Raw genomic sequence first — 19,472 nt, forward strand, 5'->3', positions numbered from 1 at the left:
CAGGAGAGGGCAGCTGTGGGTGAACAGGCCATCAGCGGAGGGAAGTTGGGGGAAATCAGGCCTGCAGGGGAGGGCAGTTAGGGGTGACCAGGCCTGCAGGGGAGGGCAGTTGGGGGCGACCAGGCCAACAGAGAAGGGCAGTTGGGGGGGGACCAGGCCTGCAGGGGAGGGAAGTTAAGGGTGACCGGGCCAGCAGGGAAGGGGAGTTGGGGGGACCAGGCCTGCAGGGGAGAGCAGTTGGGGGTGACCAGACCTGCAGGGGAGGGAAGTTAGGGGTGACCAGGCCAGCAGGGGAGGGCAGTTAGGGGCAATGGGCTGGCAGGGGAGCAGTTAGGCATGGATCAGGCTGGCAGGGGAGTAGTTAGGGGGTGATCAGGCTGGCAGGCAAAAGCGGTTAGGGGCAATCAGACAGGCAGGCACTCAAGCAGTTGGGAGCCAGCAGTCCTGGATTGTGAGAGGGATGTCCGACTGCCCTCGGACATCCCTTGAAGGGTCCCAGATTGGAGAGGGTACAGGCTGGGCTGAGGGATACTCCCTCTCCCAGTGCACAAATTTCATGCACTGGGCCTCTAGTTTATTATTAAGAGCAATTATTTTTCTTTCTTTTTTTTTTTTTTTAAATATATTTTATTGATTTTTTACAGAGAGGAAGGGAGAGGGATAGAGAGTTAGAAACATCGATGAGAGAGAAACATCGATCAGCTGCCTCCTGCACACTCCCTACTGGGTATGTGCCCGCAACCACGGTACATGCCCTTGACCGGAATCGAACCTGGGACCCTTGAGTCCGCAGGCCGACGCTCTATCCACTGAGCCAAACCGGTTAGGGCAAGAGCAATTATTTTTCAAGCCTCATTTTATTTTATTTTTTTTAAGATTCCTTTATTTATTTATGTTTGTTTTGTTAATCCTCACTACAAGATATTTTTCCATTGATTTTTAGAGATAGTGGAAGGGAGACAAAGAGACAGAGTGCTGATAGAGACACATTGATTGGTTGCCTCCTGCACGGACCCCAACCATGGCCAGGGCCAGGGATCGAGTTTGCAACTGAGTATCTGCCCTTGACCAGAATCAAACCTGGTATCCTTCAGTCCACTGGCCGATCGATGTTCTATCCACTGAGCCAAACTGGCTAGGAATCATTTTAGAGCAGTAAGACACACTCTTACAATCTCCAAACCCTTGTTTTTTTCTAAAACAATGGTTACTTTTTAAAATGACTTTTATTTAAACCTTTCCAATTTGAAGACAATTTTTTTTAGATGGAGAAACAGAAGCAAAAAGATTTAAACACTTCTGTTTTCTCTCCATTATCAGTCAAGCTAACATTAGTTTCACCAAGCAATAAGCTCACTTCCTTTTTGCTAAAAACTGTTTCTAGCTAAAATATTTACTTAATACTAGAGGCCTGGTGCATGAAAATTCATGCACTAGAGGGGGGATCCCTCAGTCCGGCCTGCCCCCTCTTACAGTCCAGGAGCCCTCAGGGGCAAGAGGTGACCCAGCAATCAGGGGAAGGCAACGTCCCATTACACCTCTGCTGCTGCCACTGCCGGCAGCGCAAGCCTCGGCTGGCCCTGGTTACCTGAGTCTTGGGCAGCCCTGGGCGGCTGCGGGGCTGAGGGGACTGGGGAATCCAGAGGCAGGCATGTGGCAAGGCCACAGCGGGGCTGAGGGGACTGGGCACCGCCATCTTGTGGCTGTGGACGCCACCATCTTTGATGGTGTGGCAGTCAATTAGCATATTCCCTTCTTATTGGCTGTGGGTGCTGCCATTTTGAGAGTGGGACAGTCAATTAGCATATTCCCTCCTTATTGGCTGTGGGTGCCACCATCTTTGCAATGGCATGAGGGTCAATTAGCATATTCTCTCTTTATTAGATAGGATTTATTTTGCAACTTCAGCTAATCCCTGATTTTATTCTTTCTGGCATTGATTTAAAAAATTTGGAAACTTGTTTTTTGTTCTTTCTAAATCTTACTTCTCTTTCTGTGCATATTAAACTATATAATAGCTCAGAGACCTGTACACAGTCTCACTGTACCCTCTTCTCCTTTGTTGTGTTGATTATTGTGATGTTATGTTGGATTTTTATTTTTAGAGCTCACTTGAGTCATATTTTCAAATCTTTATTTTTTGAGTTATTTTTAGTTAAACCTTGCTAATACAAGTGTCTGTGACCATATTTACCTGAATTTTTTTAATATATTTTTTTATTGATTTCAGAGAGGAATGGAGAGGGAGAGATAGAAACATCAATGACGAGAGAGAATCATTGATCAGCTGTCTCCCGCACGCCCCCTACTGGGGATTGAGCCTGCAACCCAGGCATGTGCCCCTGGCCGGAATCCAACCTGGGAAACCCCCCCCCCCACCCCCCTAGTCCATAGGCTGACGCTCTACCCACTGAGCCAAAACAGCCAGGGTTACCTGAATTGTTTTTATTGATGAACTCCAAGATGAGAGTGTCACTTCTCCTAACCGCCTACTCCCAAATTCTCAGTATTTTTCTTGTAGCTTTGTTTAACGTTTAGTGAGATAACAGTTTCACCGAGGCAAGCCTCTACCAAATGCTCTGCTTTTAGTGGAATATTTTAAATTCAAGAGTCTTGCATTTAGACTCAATTATATAAATCTTCACTTATCAAAGTGTCTGTCAGTTTTCCTTTTATATATTATAATGGTTTGGTTAAATTCTATTATTATGTAATAGGGAAGTTACTGTGTAACAAACCCTCAAAGAAAAAGTAATTGTCTTGCTTCTTTCCACCTGTGTGTTTGAGGGAAATAAGATGAAGGTGTGGGATAGAGGGGTGGTGCTTCATCTACATCCTTAATTCATCAGATAAGTCAGGGAATATAAAGCTAAATAAAATATTTGTTTCCTTGATTTCAAGAAATAAATTAATTGAATCAGAAGGGTTACTCTGTTAGATTAATGTGCTTTAAAATCTGTGTAGTTACTTCCTGCTTTAACATTTGTATTCTTTCTGATACTTCTTTTTACAGAAAACAGTCTAAAATATTTCAAGATTTTCTGAATGAAAATTCTTTCATGTTTTTCTACAATTGAAATTCTATAATTTCCACATCAATTATACTCCTGACCAATTAATATGGAAAGCTGGGTCATTATAAGCATTCAATAAGAGAGGCATTAATATTGAAACAGGTGTTGTTTATACTTCAGAGTGACTTATTTTGACCACTGCCTTCTCCTTAATTACATTCAAATCCACAAATAATCACAAAGGTGCAAAACACTGGGGCAGGTATGATGGGAGAAGTAAAGATAGACTAGTAATTGATGCAGTTTTATGATGTCATATGCTAGAGGGAACCTATTCTAAAAGAGTGTAAAATCGAGTAGGAAACAAAGTTCTATGGGCAATGGTCTCTAATGGGCTGCCCAGTATTTCATGCAGCTCACTACAATGGTAGTAAGTATGAAAAAATAGTTTGGGTTTGTAATAACTCACTTAAAAAATCCAAACATAACTAAAGATAGTGAGACTGGATTTATCATTCAAATGAAGAGGTAGTTTTGCAAAATTCCCTTATTTATCTAGTATTATTGGGGATGAACTAGTTCCAATAGGGTTATATTTCCAAAATGTTCAAACTGATCATCTCTAAGTACTAAAATATTTTGATAGTGAACATTTTGAAGCAATATTTTTCTGAAATATATATTTTTCTGACTTCTGAAATTGACCATGACTTTAATCTTTGTTGATATCTCAGGGCTACTGTTTAAATACTAATATGCTGGCAGTACACTACAGTGATACCCTTAGGAACTGTTTCATGACACAGAGGTTTTTTTTTACAAAAGTCCTTCACTGATAAAATATTTGAATTAGATTTCTGATTAATTTCTTTTTTCCTGCCTCTTGCTTTGCTAGAGAGTGAACCTTATAGCTCCCTACTGTTATCCTCACACCTGCTTTTTGAAATCCACTTTCAAATTGACATATTGAAATCCCTGTGCAAAGAGAAATAAAACAAAAAGATCTGATGGGATTTTCCTTAAGAGAAAGAAATAGGCTCTGGGTGAGTACTTAAAGGGCATTTTTATGAGGTAGCTTCAGGGACTTGGTGTTCTCTATTTTGCTGCTCAGAAATTTTATTTTCAAATTCTTTGTTGTACTCTGAATAGCGAAGATCACAGCTATATCCTATCTGAGTTAAATATGATTATATAACACTATAGCATTGCTTGCATTTCTAAATAAAATTTTTGTGAACTACTTCAAACTGGACACTAATCTTTAAAAAGAAAGCCTATGTCCTTGTTATGTCAAAAAATCCAATCAAATTTATTTGATCGATAATTTGGACTTTGGCATTAAGGAGTATCAATTCCAAATTCTACCACGAAAAGTGTTATGGATCTACTTACTTGCTGAGAAGAAAATAACCTTTACTTATTATATTGTTATAAAACAAGTAGATATTTTGCTAAAATGAAGTTAAAAAGATAAGAAGAAACAACAACACAGATTCTTTGTGCTTCCTAAGATGCTTCGACTTAATAAGTTGCTGGAGAAGGGGAATAGTTCAGAAATTGCAAACATGTAAAATTCTAAATCCAATACAACTCTCTACAACTGCACAGCAAAACACCATAGGAAGAAACACTCCAACACTTAGACTATACCTCCATATTCTGAGCAAATGGGTCCTTCGGATCACACAATGTTGAAGATATTCGATGGTTGCCACGGAAACATCGCTGACTTATGTTCTGGGGGACTGGGAATGTCTGCCGAATGATAGTTAGCCTTCCAATTGACCTTCTTACAAGTTCCTGTACATCCATGTCGTTTATTTCCTATAAGATAAGATAAGAAATGGAAGAATTAGAAATGCTTAATACAGTAACAGAAACACAAAATCTATTAATAAGCTGTTATCTGGAAATGCTAAGGGTTACTGTAATGCATTTACTTAATGCTTAGCCCTCAGACAAATGAAAACAACATATGTTCATTAAAATGATCAACTCATTTGTATTTGCTGTCTGTGCTTACATTATGTCCATTAATGCTTAAATAATTCCAAATGGGAGCAATTGACTTAAATATAGGGTGGCCCCTCAAAAGTGTATACCGTATACACACTTTGAATAATCATAAAGATATTGTTTATTAAAGTGTATTTCATTTTAAAAAATGAGCTATAAGTTGTTAAAGTATGTATACATTTTTGGGATACCCTGTATACTTTATTAATAGCAAGTTTATAATTTGTTACGTTGAATACTATAGAAAAATATGGGTTATCTACACATTAAAAAATCACAAAATAAGTTGCTGTTATAATTCATTAATGTATTTCAAGGTACTTTGAGTACCTAGGAAGATAGTTGCAATGAAAGAGTAACATGTATTGTTCTTAGCAATTAAAAATGGGGCTCTTTAATAAGGCAAGTAGAGTGAGCAAGAGGAGATATTATTTTTAAAGAATTTTTCCATACTATCCATGTTAACCTATAGATTTTTCTTGGTTAAAAATAAACAAAGTGCTCACTAAATGTTGAATAAATAAGTTAGTATGTAATTGTGGTATTAACATACAGATGAAAAACTCTTTTGATTAACAGAGTGAACCAGAATGAGTGAATGAAGAAGTACAGTTCTTGTTATCCAAATTAATGTTATTTTGTATATGAGTGTTTGCCGAACTAAAAGAAATGTGTTTTATACTTTCCCCTGCCTCCCAACTCCAGATTAAATTTTAGGATTTAACTCAATCATCGATGTAGGAGCAATAAAAATGAAATATTTTTATAACATACACATGTTCAAATTGGAATTAGAATAAAAGTAATCAAAATAAATTTTAGTTTTAAGGCAGTCTTTACTAAAGCAGTTTGTACTTCCTAATGTCCACTGGAACCTCTTAAATCAATGAACCCTTTGCAATGAACTTATTCATTTCAGTAGATTCTAATCACAACAGGAATAAAAGATGTGACATAAACTTTAGAATGAAGTGAGCATTCATCAGTTTCTTCTGCTTTGTATCATATATTAGCTTACTCATCCTTCATTTATGATCTTTATGTAACATAGACTTTCTGAAAATAAAATAACACCTGTCATCAGCTGTATCCAGTATAATGTCCTGGATTTTTGGTTGATCACCTCTTAATGTACTATTAAAAAAATGGTTTTCTTAGTTTAAAATGCCAACTTTTCTCTTTAGTCTGTGCCCCCAAAAAACTCTGTCTGGCAAAAAGCAAGTCACTAATTTTCTGTCACCTACTCACAAAGAAGAATTATACAGTATCCTTCAACATCATTTTTAGCCTTAACCTTAACAAGAAATCTTTTAAAATTAATTAATATTGCTATGGAGTATCTTTACATTTTTAAAATTAAAATTCCATATTATGCAGACATTTTTATTTAAAGGGCAGTGAAAAAATTGTACCACTTTTTCATAATATTAACTCTATTGTGGTGTATTTTTCTTTAACAATACTAAATGTTATCAACGTTTTATCAAACAGTATCATCCCTACCTGGCTCTAGCCATGTTGACCTACAAATCAGCACATCAGAATAAAAACTTACATTGATAAGTGCCTACTAGGTTGGGCGAAACACTAAAATAATGTTATCTTATTTTCTACTAAAAACAAGAAGGATTCAGGTACAGTTAGTCTCACTTTGTAAATAAAGACCTGGAAAGATTCCAAGTTCTTCTTCCAAAATACTCTGTATTTACAGTATCTATATGATAAAAGCTTAAGCGAAACGACCAGAACAACCGGTTGCTATGATGAGCACTGACCACCAGGGGGCAGATGCTGGCGGGAGCCTCTCCCACCTCCGTGGCAGCGCTAAGGAGCAGCGAGCTGGCAGGTGGTAAGGAACGAGGGGTCCCAGACTGTGAGAGGGCACAGGCTGGGCTAAGGGAACCCCCCTCCCCAGTGCATGAGTTTTGTGCACCGGGCCTCTAGTTAATTTATAAATGTCATGAAATGAGGCACTCTACAAGCTAACTAATTAAACAAGAAGTTCATATTTCCTTACAAAAATTATTTGGATCAATATTCATGAATGGTGGGATTTAAAACTATAAAGATATATTATTTCAGAATGTAATAGCTTAATGATTCTATAAAGGAATGATAAAGTTACCTCTCATGAATCAAAGTCTTTAAGAAGACTATTTCAAACCCACAATAAGGGATGACTACCTTTTATACGTTCCAAAAAGTGAAGTTCTTAAGTGTCAGAGCAACTAGAGTATATCTAAGGAAATACCAATTTGAATATATTTTGCCAATTGTTATTGAGAAAGAAAAAAGAAAGCAATTTTCTTGGAGGAAAGAATCTGCCATTCTGAATGGAACTAACAGACAGTCTATCTCAAAAATTTCACTTGCAATTTTAGTTTTGACACATGATTTCAAAAATAGTTTGGTATTGATATAAAACTTGATTAGGCAGCTATTTTATACTTAAAGAACTTTATTTCTGCATTCCAAAAGATACATTTCAGGGGTGGTAGATGTAATGCTATATGGACACTGAAAACCAAGTGAATACTTAATCTATTTAGAGATCCTTTTACATGAAAAAATCCATAAGTAAACTTCTTTATTAAAATATTAAGCTATTGTATAACCTATTAGAATTAATATCATTCTAATGCTCTCTTTTTAAAAATAAACTATTTGATTTTTCTAAACAGTCATGTGAAGAACTAATTCACTACTCCTTTTCTCAAGCCCCCAGTGCCACCAAACATGTCTATCTCTATAAAATATACAGAAATTTTCTGAGTTTTAAAGCATCTTAAGAAGCTGATTATAAAAATATTTATCTTTTACATATTATTTATATGAATGAGTGTTTATTAAAAAGGAATTGATATTATGATAAAAAATTGACAAATACATTTAGTGTACCTAATTTTTTTCTATTTTACTTCTATAGGAGCAAGACAAACAGTTTTCCTCTTCCCCAAAAAAAGAATTTACATGGATAATCAAAATTATTAAGAATCAAGTCAAAATACCCAGTAAAATATTCCTGTTTGCTTTGTTATGATAGTTTAATGTGGGGTGAACCCTGAACTGTGTGAGAGTGAAAGAAGAGGAAAGCTACAATATCTGGTAGGAATACAACTCCATCCAGAAACAGCCACTTTCAAGAACAAATCTTTTAGGAAAATTGGATCAGTCCTGGATCTTTGTAGGGTATCAGCTTTAGGCTTAAATTAATAGAATTCCAGGGAAGGAAAGACTCTCAAAATCCAATAGATCGGATGTCAACATATATATAAACTATTTCAGAGAAGGGATCTCTCCCTCCTTTCTCATACTTCTACCTTATTTCATTTAACAAAGTTCCCAGATGGCTCATAACAGGTATCAAGAAAATAATGAATTAATAAATAAATAAATAATAAATAAATGGCAAGTTTTCATCAAACTGTCTTCTAAAGATAGATACCTGAAATTTTAAGTCTAGAAACTGGGATGCTTTAGTAACATTAACAATTCTAAATAAAGCAGATTTTAATAATGATATTGTCAGTGCACTACTGTGTGATGTAGTTGGAAAAGATTATGCTTTTTGTTGTGGTTTTTGCTAATATGTTTATATTCTTCATGCTTTAGCAAAGATGATCCTTTGATGCTTCCATAAAATTTAACATTAGTGTGAAATAATTATACCAACATTATGTGGAAGCATGGAATAAAACCAGCTGTGGGCTGTATACCAGCAGGAAGAGGAGCAGAATGGCAACTCTCTGCTTGACAGATTAGTAGTGAGCAGTTCAATTAATCACTAAACTAGAAAAATTGAAAAACATCCATTATACATACAAACTTTTAAAATCTCAACAACTTCTTAACTGCAGAATTCAGCAGTGCTTACCAGAGAATAATGACTTAAACTATTTTTTTAACTTTATTTTTGTTGTTGACACTATCACAGATGTCCCCATTACCTCCCGCTCCTTTGTCCTGGTCCATCCAGCTCCTCTCTCCCCCTTCCCTCTGGCCATCACCACACTGTTGACTGTGACAATGGGTTATGCATATATGTTCTTTGCCTAATTCCTTCACCTTCTTTAATCTAGTCCTCTCACCCCCTCTGACAGCTGTCAGTCTGTTCATTGTATCCATGCCTCTGCTTTTATTTTGTTCATCAGCTTATTTTGTTCATTACATTCCATAAGTAAGTGAGATCATATGTTTATCTTTCTCTGACTGGTTTATTTCTCTTAGCATAATAATCTCCAGGTCCATCCAGGCTGTCACAAAGATTTCCTTCTTTTTTCATGGCCTTAAACTATTTAGATAAGAGGTCGTGGCACCAAAGATCCAGTTCAGTATTAGCAGGAATGGAAGGTGCACACAGCATTATTCTTCCTGCAGCTCTAAAATGTGTGTATCTTCCTGTCAGAATTTCTAACTCTAGGACATCTGCTTCAGGACCTTGAAGGAATGACAATGCTTACATGGAAAGGCTGTTTTGAGCTGGATCCACTGATTGTAGGAAGAAGATAAATACCATTATCAACCACTAACATATGATTGATTACACCATATGAACGAGCACAGCCTCTCATTATTACAGCTCACGTAATGCAAATGAAAAAATATATGTTGTTTTCAACTTTCTACCTCAATTTGTATCATGATGTACAATGCCAACTTTGATTTATAGTCTCTCTCTAAAAAAATATTGATGCAATAAGATTATATAAATGTTTGCAACCCATTTTAAAATTAGCAATAAAATAGTAGTTATACAAACCAAACTAGGCAGATTAGTGTTTTCCATGTGCAATCAAAATGGGCATTTGCATGTTGTTAGGGTTTATTGCTGATGTTGTTGCTGTTACTTTTAGAGTTTATTTGCTCCCTAAAATATTTGAGAAATCCATATTTCTTCTTTTATGGACACTAGGGTAAATTATGATTCATCCATTATAAATTTGTACACAACAGGCTGTAAATGAAGTAAAGGTAGTGAGAGTCAAATTTTCTGAGGCATGTTTCAAAGAGAATGAGGTGACTGAATAAAGTCAATGTGGAAGCAAAACTGCTGACTACAGATATACTGACGATTGGTGGGGATGAAAATATAAAAACAATATGCTTAATCTCTGAGTTTTAAGCTAAAAGAGCTAAAAAACAATAATCAGTATACATAGTGTGGGTTGTGAATATCAGGTTTTTCAAAGACTAGGTGGTATTGACCTGTCCAAAAGAAATGACACCTCTACTCAAGGACCAGCAAAGAGGGCTGTGGGAGAGAGAGAGATTAAGAGATTCAATAATAGTAAAGGAATGTTGTAAATAATTATGACAGTAGAAGACACAAGTGTAAAGGAGCAAAAAATAATTGAGGTCTTCTATATTTCTAACATTTATTGAGTTATTTTCTGGTTAGATTGCTTTGTTAGTGTGTTTATTTCCAAAATTATGGCTCAAACTATTAAACTCCATTTAAAGATAGCATTTGCCCTCTTAAGAATTTATGTAATAAGATTTAATATCTTCAATAAATGGGCGTAATGTTTATGAGAGATATATGGCAATAAAACTGCTATCATTCTTTCCGTATATTCACCTAAGTAGTAGGTAGATGACCACTGGTATTCTGGGGAGCTTTATATGGTTCACACTTTTAAGATTCAGGTGTAATTTCATCAGTTCCATTGGACTTGGAAAAATAATTAATTCAGGGGCTACTTCTTTGATCTAATCAAAGAATAAAAGAGAATAGGTATTTCCATTTAATGATTATAAGTATTAACTAGTTTGATTAATCAAGTTCTCTAGGGAGGCAATACATCACTTTTCCTTCCTAGCCAACTCTATTGACACAAACAAATAAAATGACTCCAATGTGTTTCACATTGGGAAATCTCTGTGATCAATTCCACATCAGAAGGTGGTTGTGAGGGGGAAAAAAAGGAATTAGGAGCATTCTCTATTTTAAAAAATAGTCATTTAGGAAATAATTAAATTAAGAAAAAATAATAGACTAAATGGTTCCCATAAGATTAAAGTTAAGGTAGCAGACATTTCAAATATATAATCTGTAAGGAAAATTATTTTTGCAAAAGGAAAAGAAAACAAAGCAAAAGCAACCAAAGCTTTAGGCTGAAAAATGCTGTTTTAAATCCCATTATTACCACTTAATAACTGTGTAATATTTGGCAAACTTTTCTATTTCTTTGAACCTTGCAGAAAAGTAAAAATGAAATACCTAATATGAAAAATTATCCTGCAAGCTGGCTAAGCTTCCCTTTCTCTTCTCTCTATCTTGATATTTAGTCACTAGAGGCCCAGTGCATGACATTTGTGCACTGGGGTGGGGGGCGGGGATCCTTCAGCCTGGCCTATGACCTCTCACAGTCCAGGAGCCCTTGGGGGATGTCCCACCTGTCAGTTGGACATCCCCCAAGGGGTCCTTATCAGTGCCTTGGAGGTGGTCAAGTGGTGCCGCTGCTATGCTTGCCAGCCAGGAGCCCCTTCTTCTGGCTGAGCAGCACTCCCCCTGTGGGAGCACACTGACCACCAGGGGGCAGCTCCTGCCTTGAGTGTCTGCCCCCTGGTGGTCAGTGCGCATCTTAGCTACTGGTCGTTCTGCTGTTCAGTCGATTAGCATATTAGGGTTTTATTATATAGGATTCTAGATGAAAATTAAGAGGCAATAGAAAATTTGAAGATATCAAAACTTCATTGAAAAGAAGATCTCACACATACCCGTTACCTGTTGGGATTTCAGAAAAACAAACAAACAGATCTTGATTTAAAATTTAAAAATGTAAGTCATAAAGTTTGGCCAACAAAAACAGACTTGCAAATTGTTTAGTTTTGTGTGTTGTTTTTTTTCACTGAGCTAAAAAGAACTGTCCATCAATGAAGCATGGTGTTGGAAAAACAATTTGAAACATTTTTCTACAAAAAAAAAAAAAAAGTCAAATTATTTACTCTCTATGAACCTCATTCCCTCAGTACTTCATAAAGTAATGTATAATACTCAACAAAATAATGTGTAAGAATGTGCTCTTTAAACTTAAATGTGCCACGATCATTATTGCAATACCACTTATTGAGGCACTGTGTTAAGACTACTAGATAAATATCTCACTTAATTTTTATTATGAACTAGAAAAGTAAATGTTATTATAGTTACTGTACAAGTGAAACAGTAGAGGAACAGGATGCTTTATAGTATATATCCAAAATAACATAGCTAACCAATTTTAGAGCTAGGATTGATCCGATCTTGCTGACTGCAAAACCAGAAGTCTTACCCAAAATGCTATTTTTTCCCTGTAACAAAATTTATTATTCTATAAATCAATATGTAGTATCTGGTGATACACCATAATACATTACTTTTATCCATAAGTAATATCATTTATTTAATGCTAGGTTTTGTTGAGACCGAATCCACATTATATCATTATTTGTCCATAACTCATCTGCTCATTGTCCTTTTCAGAATCTGACAGGCAGGTGCTAATGGAAACGTATTTCACAAGACTCTCATATTGTAATGCATTTTTCATCTTATGTATTGTTGTTACAAAAGTAAAAAAAAAAAAAAACTTTCACAAGGAATTTGAGAAGTTGATGGATTTTAAAACAGTTGTATTCCTTTATGAAAAGAAAAAATCTGTTGTTTATTCCTATTAATATGCTGAACTACTTAAGGGGAGTGGATATAAAAAAATTCTAGAAACAATATTAAAATATAAAAGGAACACAAACACTCCACTGGGAGGAATTCACTTACAAAGAGGAACTGTACTTTTTTGTAAAGATGAACTCCCGAAGCAAGCACTGTGTTCCAGCGGAAAGTGCTAAGATACTCAGTGGGGAAGACATTCTCCATTTATTTTATTCATACAAAGCCCTTCATAATTTTAAAAAACACTCCTTATCCTACTTTTATTTAACAGAATTCACTCACTAAGATGAACATTTACTTTGTGTTCGTTTATACTTAGACATTCAAGGCCAGAGGAAATGCTGTGGTGATACATATAAAAACAGGACCCGGAATGACAATAAGATTTAGTTGGTTTTACCTCATTTATAATGATCCAGTGACAGTCAAAAGCAACCAAATTAGTCTCCACAACCTAGAACAGAAAACAAACCAGCTATCAGTCAGTATTAATTATGGAAAATAAACCAAACCAAATGGATGTACTTGGAAAAATAAAAAATAAAAAATAAGTAAATAAATAAGTCACATTTTAGAAAGGTCATTATTCAATTGATGGTGGAAAAGTGTTAGCAAAGAACTGTGGATTCAAGCATTGGTGTTTGATGTATAGAGGCATTATAGACTTGCTAATTAAATTTGAAAATATAGTTTATCAAAAGCCTAGACATAGGTTTCAACTAAAAATAATATGATACTCTATAGTGATTTAACTGAGAGTGGAGTTTGAATTGCACTTCCTATCCTATGTAATAAAAGAGCAATATGCAAATTAACCATCACTCCGCTACACACAAGCCATGCCCACAAGCCACGCCCACCAGCCAATCAGGAGCGAATATGCAAATAAACCCAACCAAGATGGTTGTGGCCACAGAGAGCAGGAGGGAGGCTTGGGTTTCCCCGGCGATGGAGGAAGCCAAGCTTTCCGCCTGCCCTTGCTGGCCTAGGCCTCCACTCAAGGCTACAAAGTTTCAATGATAGAAGATACATAAACCCAAACAGAAATGGTGGCAGCCACGGAGCTGGAAAGAGCAGGAGGCTAGGGTTGCCCGCGGCAATGGAGGAAGCCAAGCTTTCCACACACCCTGGCCGGCCCAGTCCTCACTTAAGGCTACGAAGTATAGAAGATACTTCTTCAATTATAGAAGATACATAAATCCCCCCAAAAATGGCTGCCACCACAGAGCAAGCAGAAGGCTTGGCTCCGCTCCAGGCTACAAAGTTTCAATTGTAGAAGATAAATAAACCCCAGATACCAGGGCCTCCGCTTGGGTTACCAGGGGGCATGGCCGGCCTGCAAACCACCACAGGCCCCTCGCCCAGGCCGCCTCACGCCCCAAGGGAACCCCCACCCTGATCCGGGACACCCTTCAGGCAAACCAGCTGGCCCCCACCCGTGCACCAGGCCTCTATCCTATCTAACAAAAGAGTAATATGCAGATTGACCATCATTCCAACACACAAGATGGCTGCCCCCATGTGGTCAAAGATCCTGCCCCCATGTGGACACAAGATGGCCACCACAAGATGGCCAGCAGGGGAGGGCAGTTGGGAGGCACCAGGCCTGCAAGGGAGGGCAGTTGGGGGTGATCAAGCCTGCAGGGGAGGACTGTTAGGGGTGACCAAGCCGGCAGAGGAGGGAAGTTGGGGGTGACCAGGCCTGCAGGGAAAGGCAGTTGGGAGGGACCCAGGCCTGCAGGGGAGGGCAGTTAGGGGTGACCAGGCCTGCAGGGGAGGGCGGTTGGGAGGCACCCAGACCTGCAGGGAAGAGCAGTTGCGGGGGGACCAAACCTGCAGGGGAAGGCAGTTAGGGGTGACCAGGCCTGCAGGGGAGGGCAGTTAGGGGCAAACAGGCTGGCAGGGGAGCAGTTAGGCATCAATCAGGCTGGCAGGGGAGTGGTTAGGGGGTGATCAGGCTGGCAGGCAGAAGTGGTTAGGGGCAATCAGGAAGGCAGGCAGGCGAGCAGTTGGGAACCAGCAGTCCTGGATTGTGAGAGGGATGTCCGACTGCCTGTTTAGGCCCGATCCTGGGCAGTCAAACATCCCTCGAGGGGTCCCAGATTGGAGAGGGTGCAGGCTGGGCTGAGGGGACCCCCCCCCCCATTGCACAAATTTCGTGCACCTGGCCTCTAGTAGGCATATAATGGGTAAGTGTATTTTTTAAGAGATTATTCCATTATTTTCAGCAACAATACCCAAAGATTGGGTTTTAAATAAAGATGCTTTCTAATAAATAGCAAGGAAATGCTAGAAAGTGTGAATTGCATTTTGGTGGTCAGTCTTTGTCCTATTGAGAAATGCCTATGGAAAGATGTATTCAAGCACAAGAAATGCAATTGCAAATATATTTTTTATGAGATGCGATGTTTGTTCAAAGTACATAATTATTTGCAGAATGTTTTTTAATTTTGGTATAAGTTTTATGATTTCAAAATACAGCATATTGGCCCATATAATATTACTGATATATGAAGATAATATATTATCATAGAAGTTAGGATATGTTATCTACTTGAGTTATATCATTACTATCATTTTTTTGAAACATATGTATGCTCCACTTATATGTGATACTTAATGTAGAAAGTATGATCCAGGAAAGTTTTTAATTTTAGCTAAAAAACATAAAATCACTTTACTCCAGCAATTGCAGCCTTTATTCCTAATTTTATGATTATTTTTCTTACACTGTGTCAGTGGCAAATAAATCATCAGTAATTTACTAACAATAAATAGTATTAGAAATTTAGTGGGAATTCCATAAAAACTTAGTAAAGGCATACAAACCAAAGACTCAAATATAAGAAAAATAGTTCTCTGCATGAAATGAAATCAGGTAGCCCTAACTGGTTTGGCTCAGTGGATGGAGCATTGGCCTGCGGACTCAAGGGTCCCAGGTTCTATTCCAGTCAAGGGCATGTACCTTGGTTGCGGGTACATACCCAGTGGGGAGTGTGCAGGAGGCAGCTGATCGATGTTTCTCTCTCATTGATGTTTCTAACTCTCTATTCCTCTCCCTTCCTCTCTGTAAAAAATCAATAAAATATATTTTTTTTAAAAAAAGAAATGAAATCAGGTATAGATAAGGGAAAATTACTAAAACATGAAGATAGGGAGAACTCAGAGAGAAGAGTAATGAAAGCCAAGATATAGACTGAATGTACTTCTGAAGCCATATTAATAGTAGAGTGAAGAGATGACTCAATTTAGTTTAAATTGTTTCCATTTAAGTAATCTGTACCAGGTAGCCAGATTAAGCAAAATTCAGGCTATGGAAACTTTGCATTAACTTGTAAAACTTAATAAGTAAAAAGCTGTTTTATATCCAACAGAATTTATGAAATAAGTAGAAGGTAAAGAGTTACAATGGGAACTTATTGGCAATTTATCTAGTCTATAAAAGTTACTCATCTTTTTCCCTCTCTTGTTGGAAATGAACTTTCAGGCAAGAGCATGAAAAAGTATAATGTCACAGGTTCAATCTTGTGTTTCAAATATCTAATCCCAGATTCCACTCTCTGGACCTCCCCCCCTTGCTTGCTGTGAGCAGGGAAATCATCTTCTCTCACTCCTGTCTTTGGTTTTACTCATGAGTACTAACATATGAGACACTGGGCAGTATAAATTTGAAAAAAGGAAAATTATTAGAAAATTACTGCATTAAAAAATAAAACATTTATCACAATAGTGTGAGTTCATGGAGCAGACACCAATCCCCATTCCTTGATGTGGTAATGCACTAACCCTGAAATAAACCTGTTCTGTGGAGACATTATTACATTTTGGGCCTACCTGTTGGAATAATTTAGCATATCTTATATAATGCAATTCTTTTTTTTTAATTAATCTCAGCTATGCAATTTTTCTAGCCCTAACAAATTTTAATAAACAAACCCATTAGAGTAATTTTAAAGTATGTGATTTTATAAAGGCATGATTTCAAAAACTTGCAATAGTTGTTGGCTTTTTCATACATAGTGAATATGCAGGACTTGTTTTTTTTTTATTATTGATTTTTTACAGAGAGGAAGAGAGAGGGATAGAAAGTTAGAAACATCGATGAGAGAAGACATCGATCAGCTGCCTCCTGCACGCCCCCTACTGGGGATGTGCCCGCAACCCAGGTACATGCCCTTGACCGGAATCGAACCTGGGACCCTTTAGTCCGCAGGCCGACACTCTATCCACTGAGCCAAACCAGTTAGGGCTGCAGGACTTGTTTTTGCAAGTCCACTTTTCTTTGGGGAAGGAAAGCAAATTATAAGGAAAAGATATAAAAGAATGAATAGTTGGATCTCTCATCCCTTTAATTATATACCCAAAATATACATGTATACAAAACTAAAATCCATGTGTTAGTGTGATATCATGTTTTAAAGAATCTTTGAAAATTGTATTGCTATGTTGTACATAGACAGTTAAGGCTCTCATTCATTATCTGAGGAACTGTCCACTAAAAGAGAAATATAATTTCCTTGGATCTGAGTTAACATCTTCACGTATAACCAATGAGCTGGCATGAGTTCTCTGATTTTTTATAATTGAATGTTTCTAAAAGTGAGCAATGTGAAACAGGTACTAATTTAAAAAGTAACTGATATCTGTTATGAAAGGAGCATTTAGTAAGGGTCATTAAAAAATGACGGGGGGGTCAAAAGCCTATACCTTAAAAACCCAGGAGGTTTTGAGTTCCTTCACTTAAATGACTAATATAGATATAGGAGTAGGTATACTCCTATACATATACGCCTTGCCTATATTAGATATGTATTGTACAACTGATTATATTACTTAAATTATACTATTGGATATATATATATATATACATATATATATATTATATATATATGTATATATATGTGTGTGTGTGTGTGTGTGTGTGTGTGTGTGTGTGTGTGTGTACATTATATATATACTAGAGGCCCGATGCACCAAGATTCATGCAAGAATGGGCCTTCCTTCCCCTGGCTGCCGGCCTTGCCTTTGCTCTGGCCGGAGCCGCCTTTCTGCTCAGGCCCGGAGCTGCCCAGAGACCCGGAGCAGCTGGGGTAGTGCAGAACATCTGCATTGTGGCAACGACACAAGCGTCCCGCCCCGCCACCGGCCGCTCAGCACCTGCGTATGCAAATTAACCCACCATCTTTGTTGGGTTAATCTGTATACTCACTCCTGATTGGCTGGTGGGCATCGCGAAGGTACGGTCAATTAGCATGTTACTCTTTTATTAGGTAGATGACATAAAATTATAGTGGAGTTAAAAGATACAAACGAGTAGTAATGTTTATTGTTTTCACATATTAGCAAAGTGAGCTACTTTAGTGAGCTTTCTTAGGAGAGACTTATTTACATAAAAAAGAAATTATTGGCCCTAGCCAGTTTGGCTCAGTGGATAGAGCATTGGCCTGCAGACCAAAGGGTCCCAGGTTTGATTTTGGTCAAAGGCAAGTACCTTGGTTGCAGGCTCCTCCCCAGCCTGGGGCCTGGTTAGGAAGTGTGAAGGAGGTAACCAATCGATGTGTTTCTCTCACATCAATATTTCTCTCTGCCTTTCCCTCTGTCTTTTACTCTCTCTAAAAATTAATAGAAAAATATCCTCCGGTGAGAATTAAAAAAAAAAAAGAAAAAAGAAAAGAAAAAGAAAATAAAGAAATTCTCAGCTACTTGTGTAGATAACAAAGACCAACTATGTAAATCACAAATGAATGTATCTGATAATACTTAAATTTTTTAGTAATATTAACCTCTTTCCACTTGGTGCACTTCAGCCTAGGTAATGCTATATTGAACTAAGTGGTATTACTACCTTGAATAATTAAATTAGTCTTGAATAAAGGATTAAGAAGCAATTGTAAGACATTCTAGAATTTTTGAAACCATGTATTTACCTCCACAGTTACATTAGAACTCAAACAGGGAAAACTGTTTCCTTTCCCCACCTTTCTCACCTAAGTAGTACATCTCTTAGTTAATCAGTAAACACCTTTGAAGCCCATGGAAGAGATTAAACAACTTGAAATTTTCCTTTTTGTCAATCGGAACCTATTTTATATCTAAGCACATCACTGTTATAGTTGTCTCAATCTGTGGATTCTTATAAAGGTTTAGTAAGTTAGTAAGCAGTGATTGTACATTTTAAGCCAAAATTAAAAAAAAAATAGTTTGCTAAGAAATATTGAAGGTCCTAAAAACAATATATATTTTATTGTCATAATGATAAAAAAAACAGTGCTCAAAACATCACATTATGCTTGGACTATTAAAAGAAAGTAACAAGAAAAAAAAAAGTATCCAATGGGGATTCTAGTGTGTTTGGTTATCAAAATAACAGGAAGAGAGGAAGTATGGATTTTCCTTGGTAATTTGTTTCTCTTCCCCTCTTATACCATGCTTCTCTCTTACTAAATGTGTGTATGTTAGTAACTAGCAATTAGTAACCAAGCATAGTGCATGTTCAGGTAGAGTTGCTACCACACTGATACAAAGTAATGCAGTTACAACAAATGAGACTATCAACCTCCCAAGAATCTGAGCTTCCTTTAGGGGTGTGAGCAAAATAAGGGGCTGGGGAGGGAATCAAGTCTTGTCAGGAAGACAAGCCCTGAGGAAGGACAGACCATCTGTTGCTGGCAGGTACTCTAGAACTTCTGAATCTTTAGAAAAGCCCAACAAGTTATCACCATGTCTTCTGTCATTTGTTCTCAAATCTTTAGATGTGCTAAGTAAGATATTCTGAAGCAAAGAAACTG

The 19,472-nt window shown here is 37.2% G+C and overlaps 1 protein-coding gene across 4 annotated transcripts in view; it reads right to left on the bottom strand.

Moving 5' to 3' along the window:
- Positions 1-19,472, bottom strand: part of GRID2 (glutamate ionotropic receptor delta type subunit 2) — a 1,502,079-nt gene that overhangs the window by 647,308 nt on the left and 835,299 nt on the right. For all 4 annotated transcript variants that reach the window (XM_080647673.1, XM_080647670.1, XM_080647671.1 and 1 more), the window contains 2 exons: positions 13,085-13,138; positions 4,665-4,838 (listed from right to left, as the gene is read on the bottom strand). In XM_080647673.1, coding sequence (XP_080503799.1) covers positions 4,665-4,838; positions 13,085-13,138 — 228 coding nt within the window. The remainder of the gene's footprint in view (positions 1-4,664; positions 4,839-13,084; positions 13,139-19,472) is intronic.

The sequence above is a fragment of the Plecotus auritus genome (assembly GCF_963455305.1).
Source record: "Plecotus auritus genome assembly, chromosome: 1".
NCBI lineage: Eukaryota > Metazoa > Chordata > Mammalia > Chiroptera > Vespertilionidae > Plecotus > Plecotus auritus.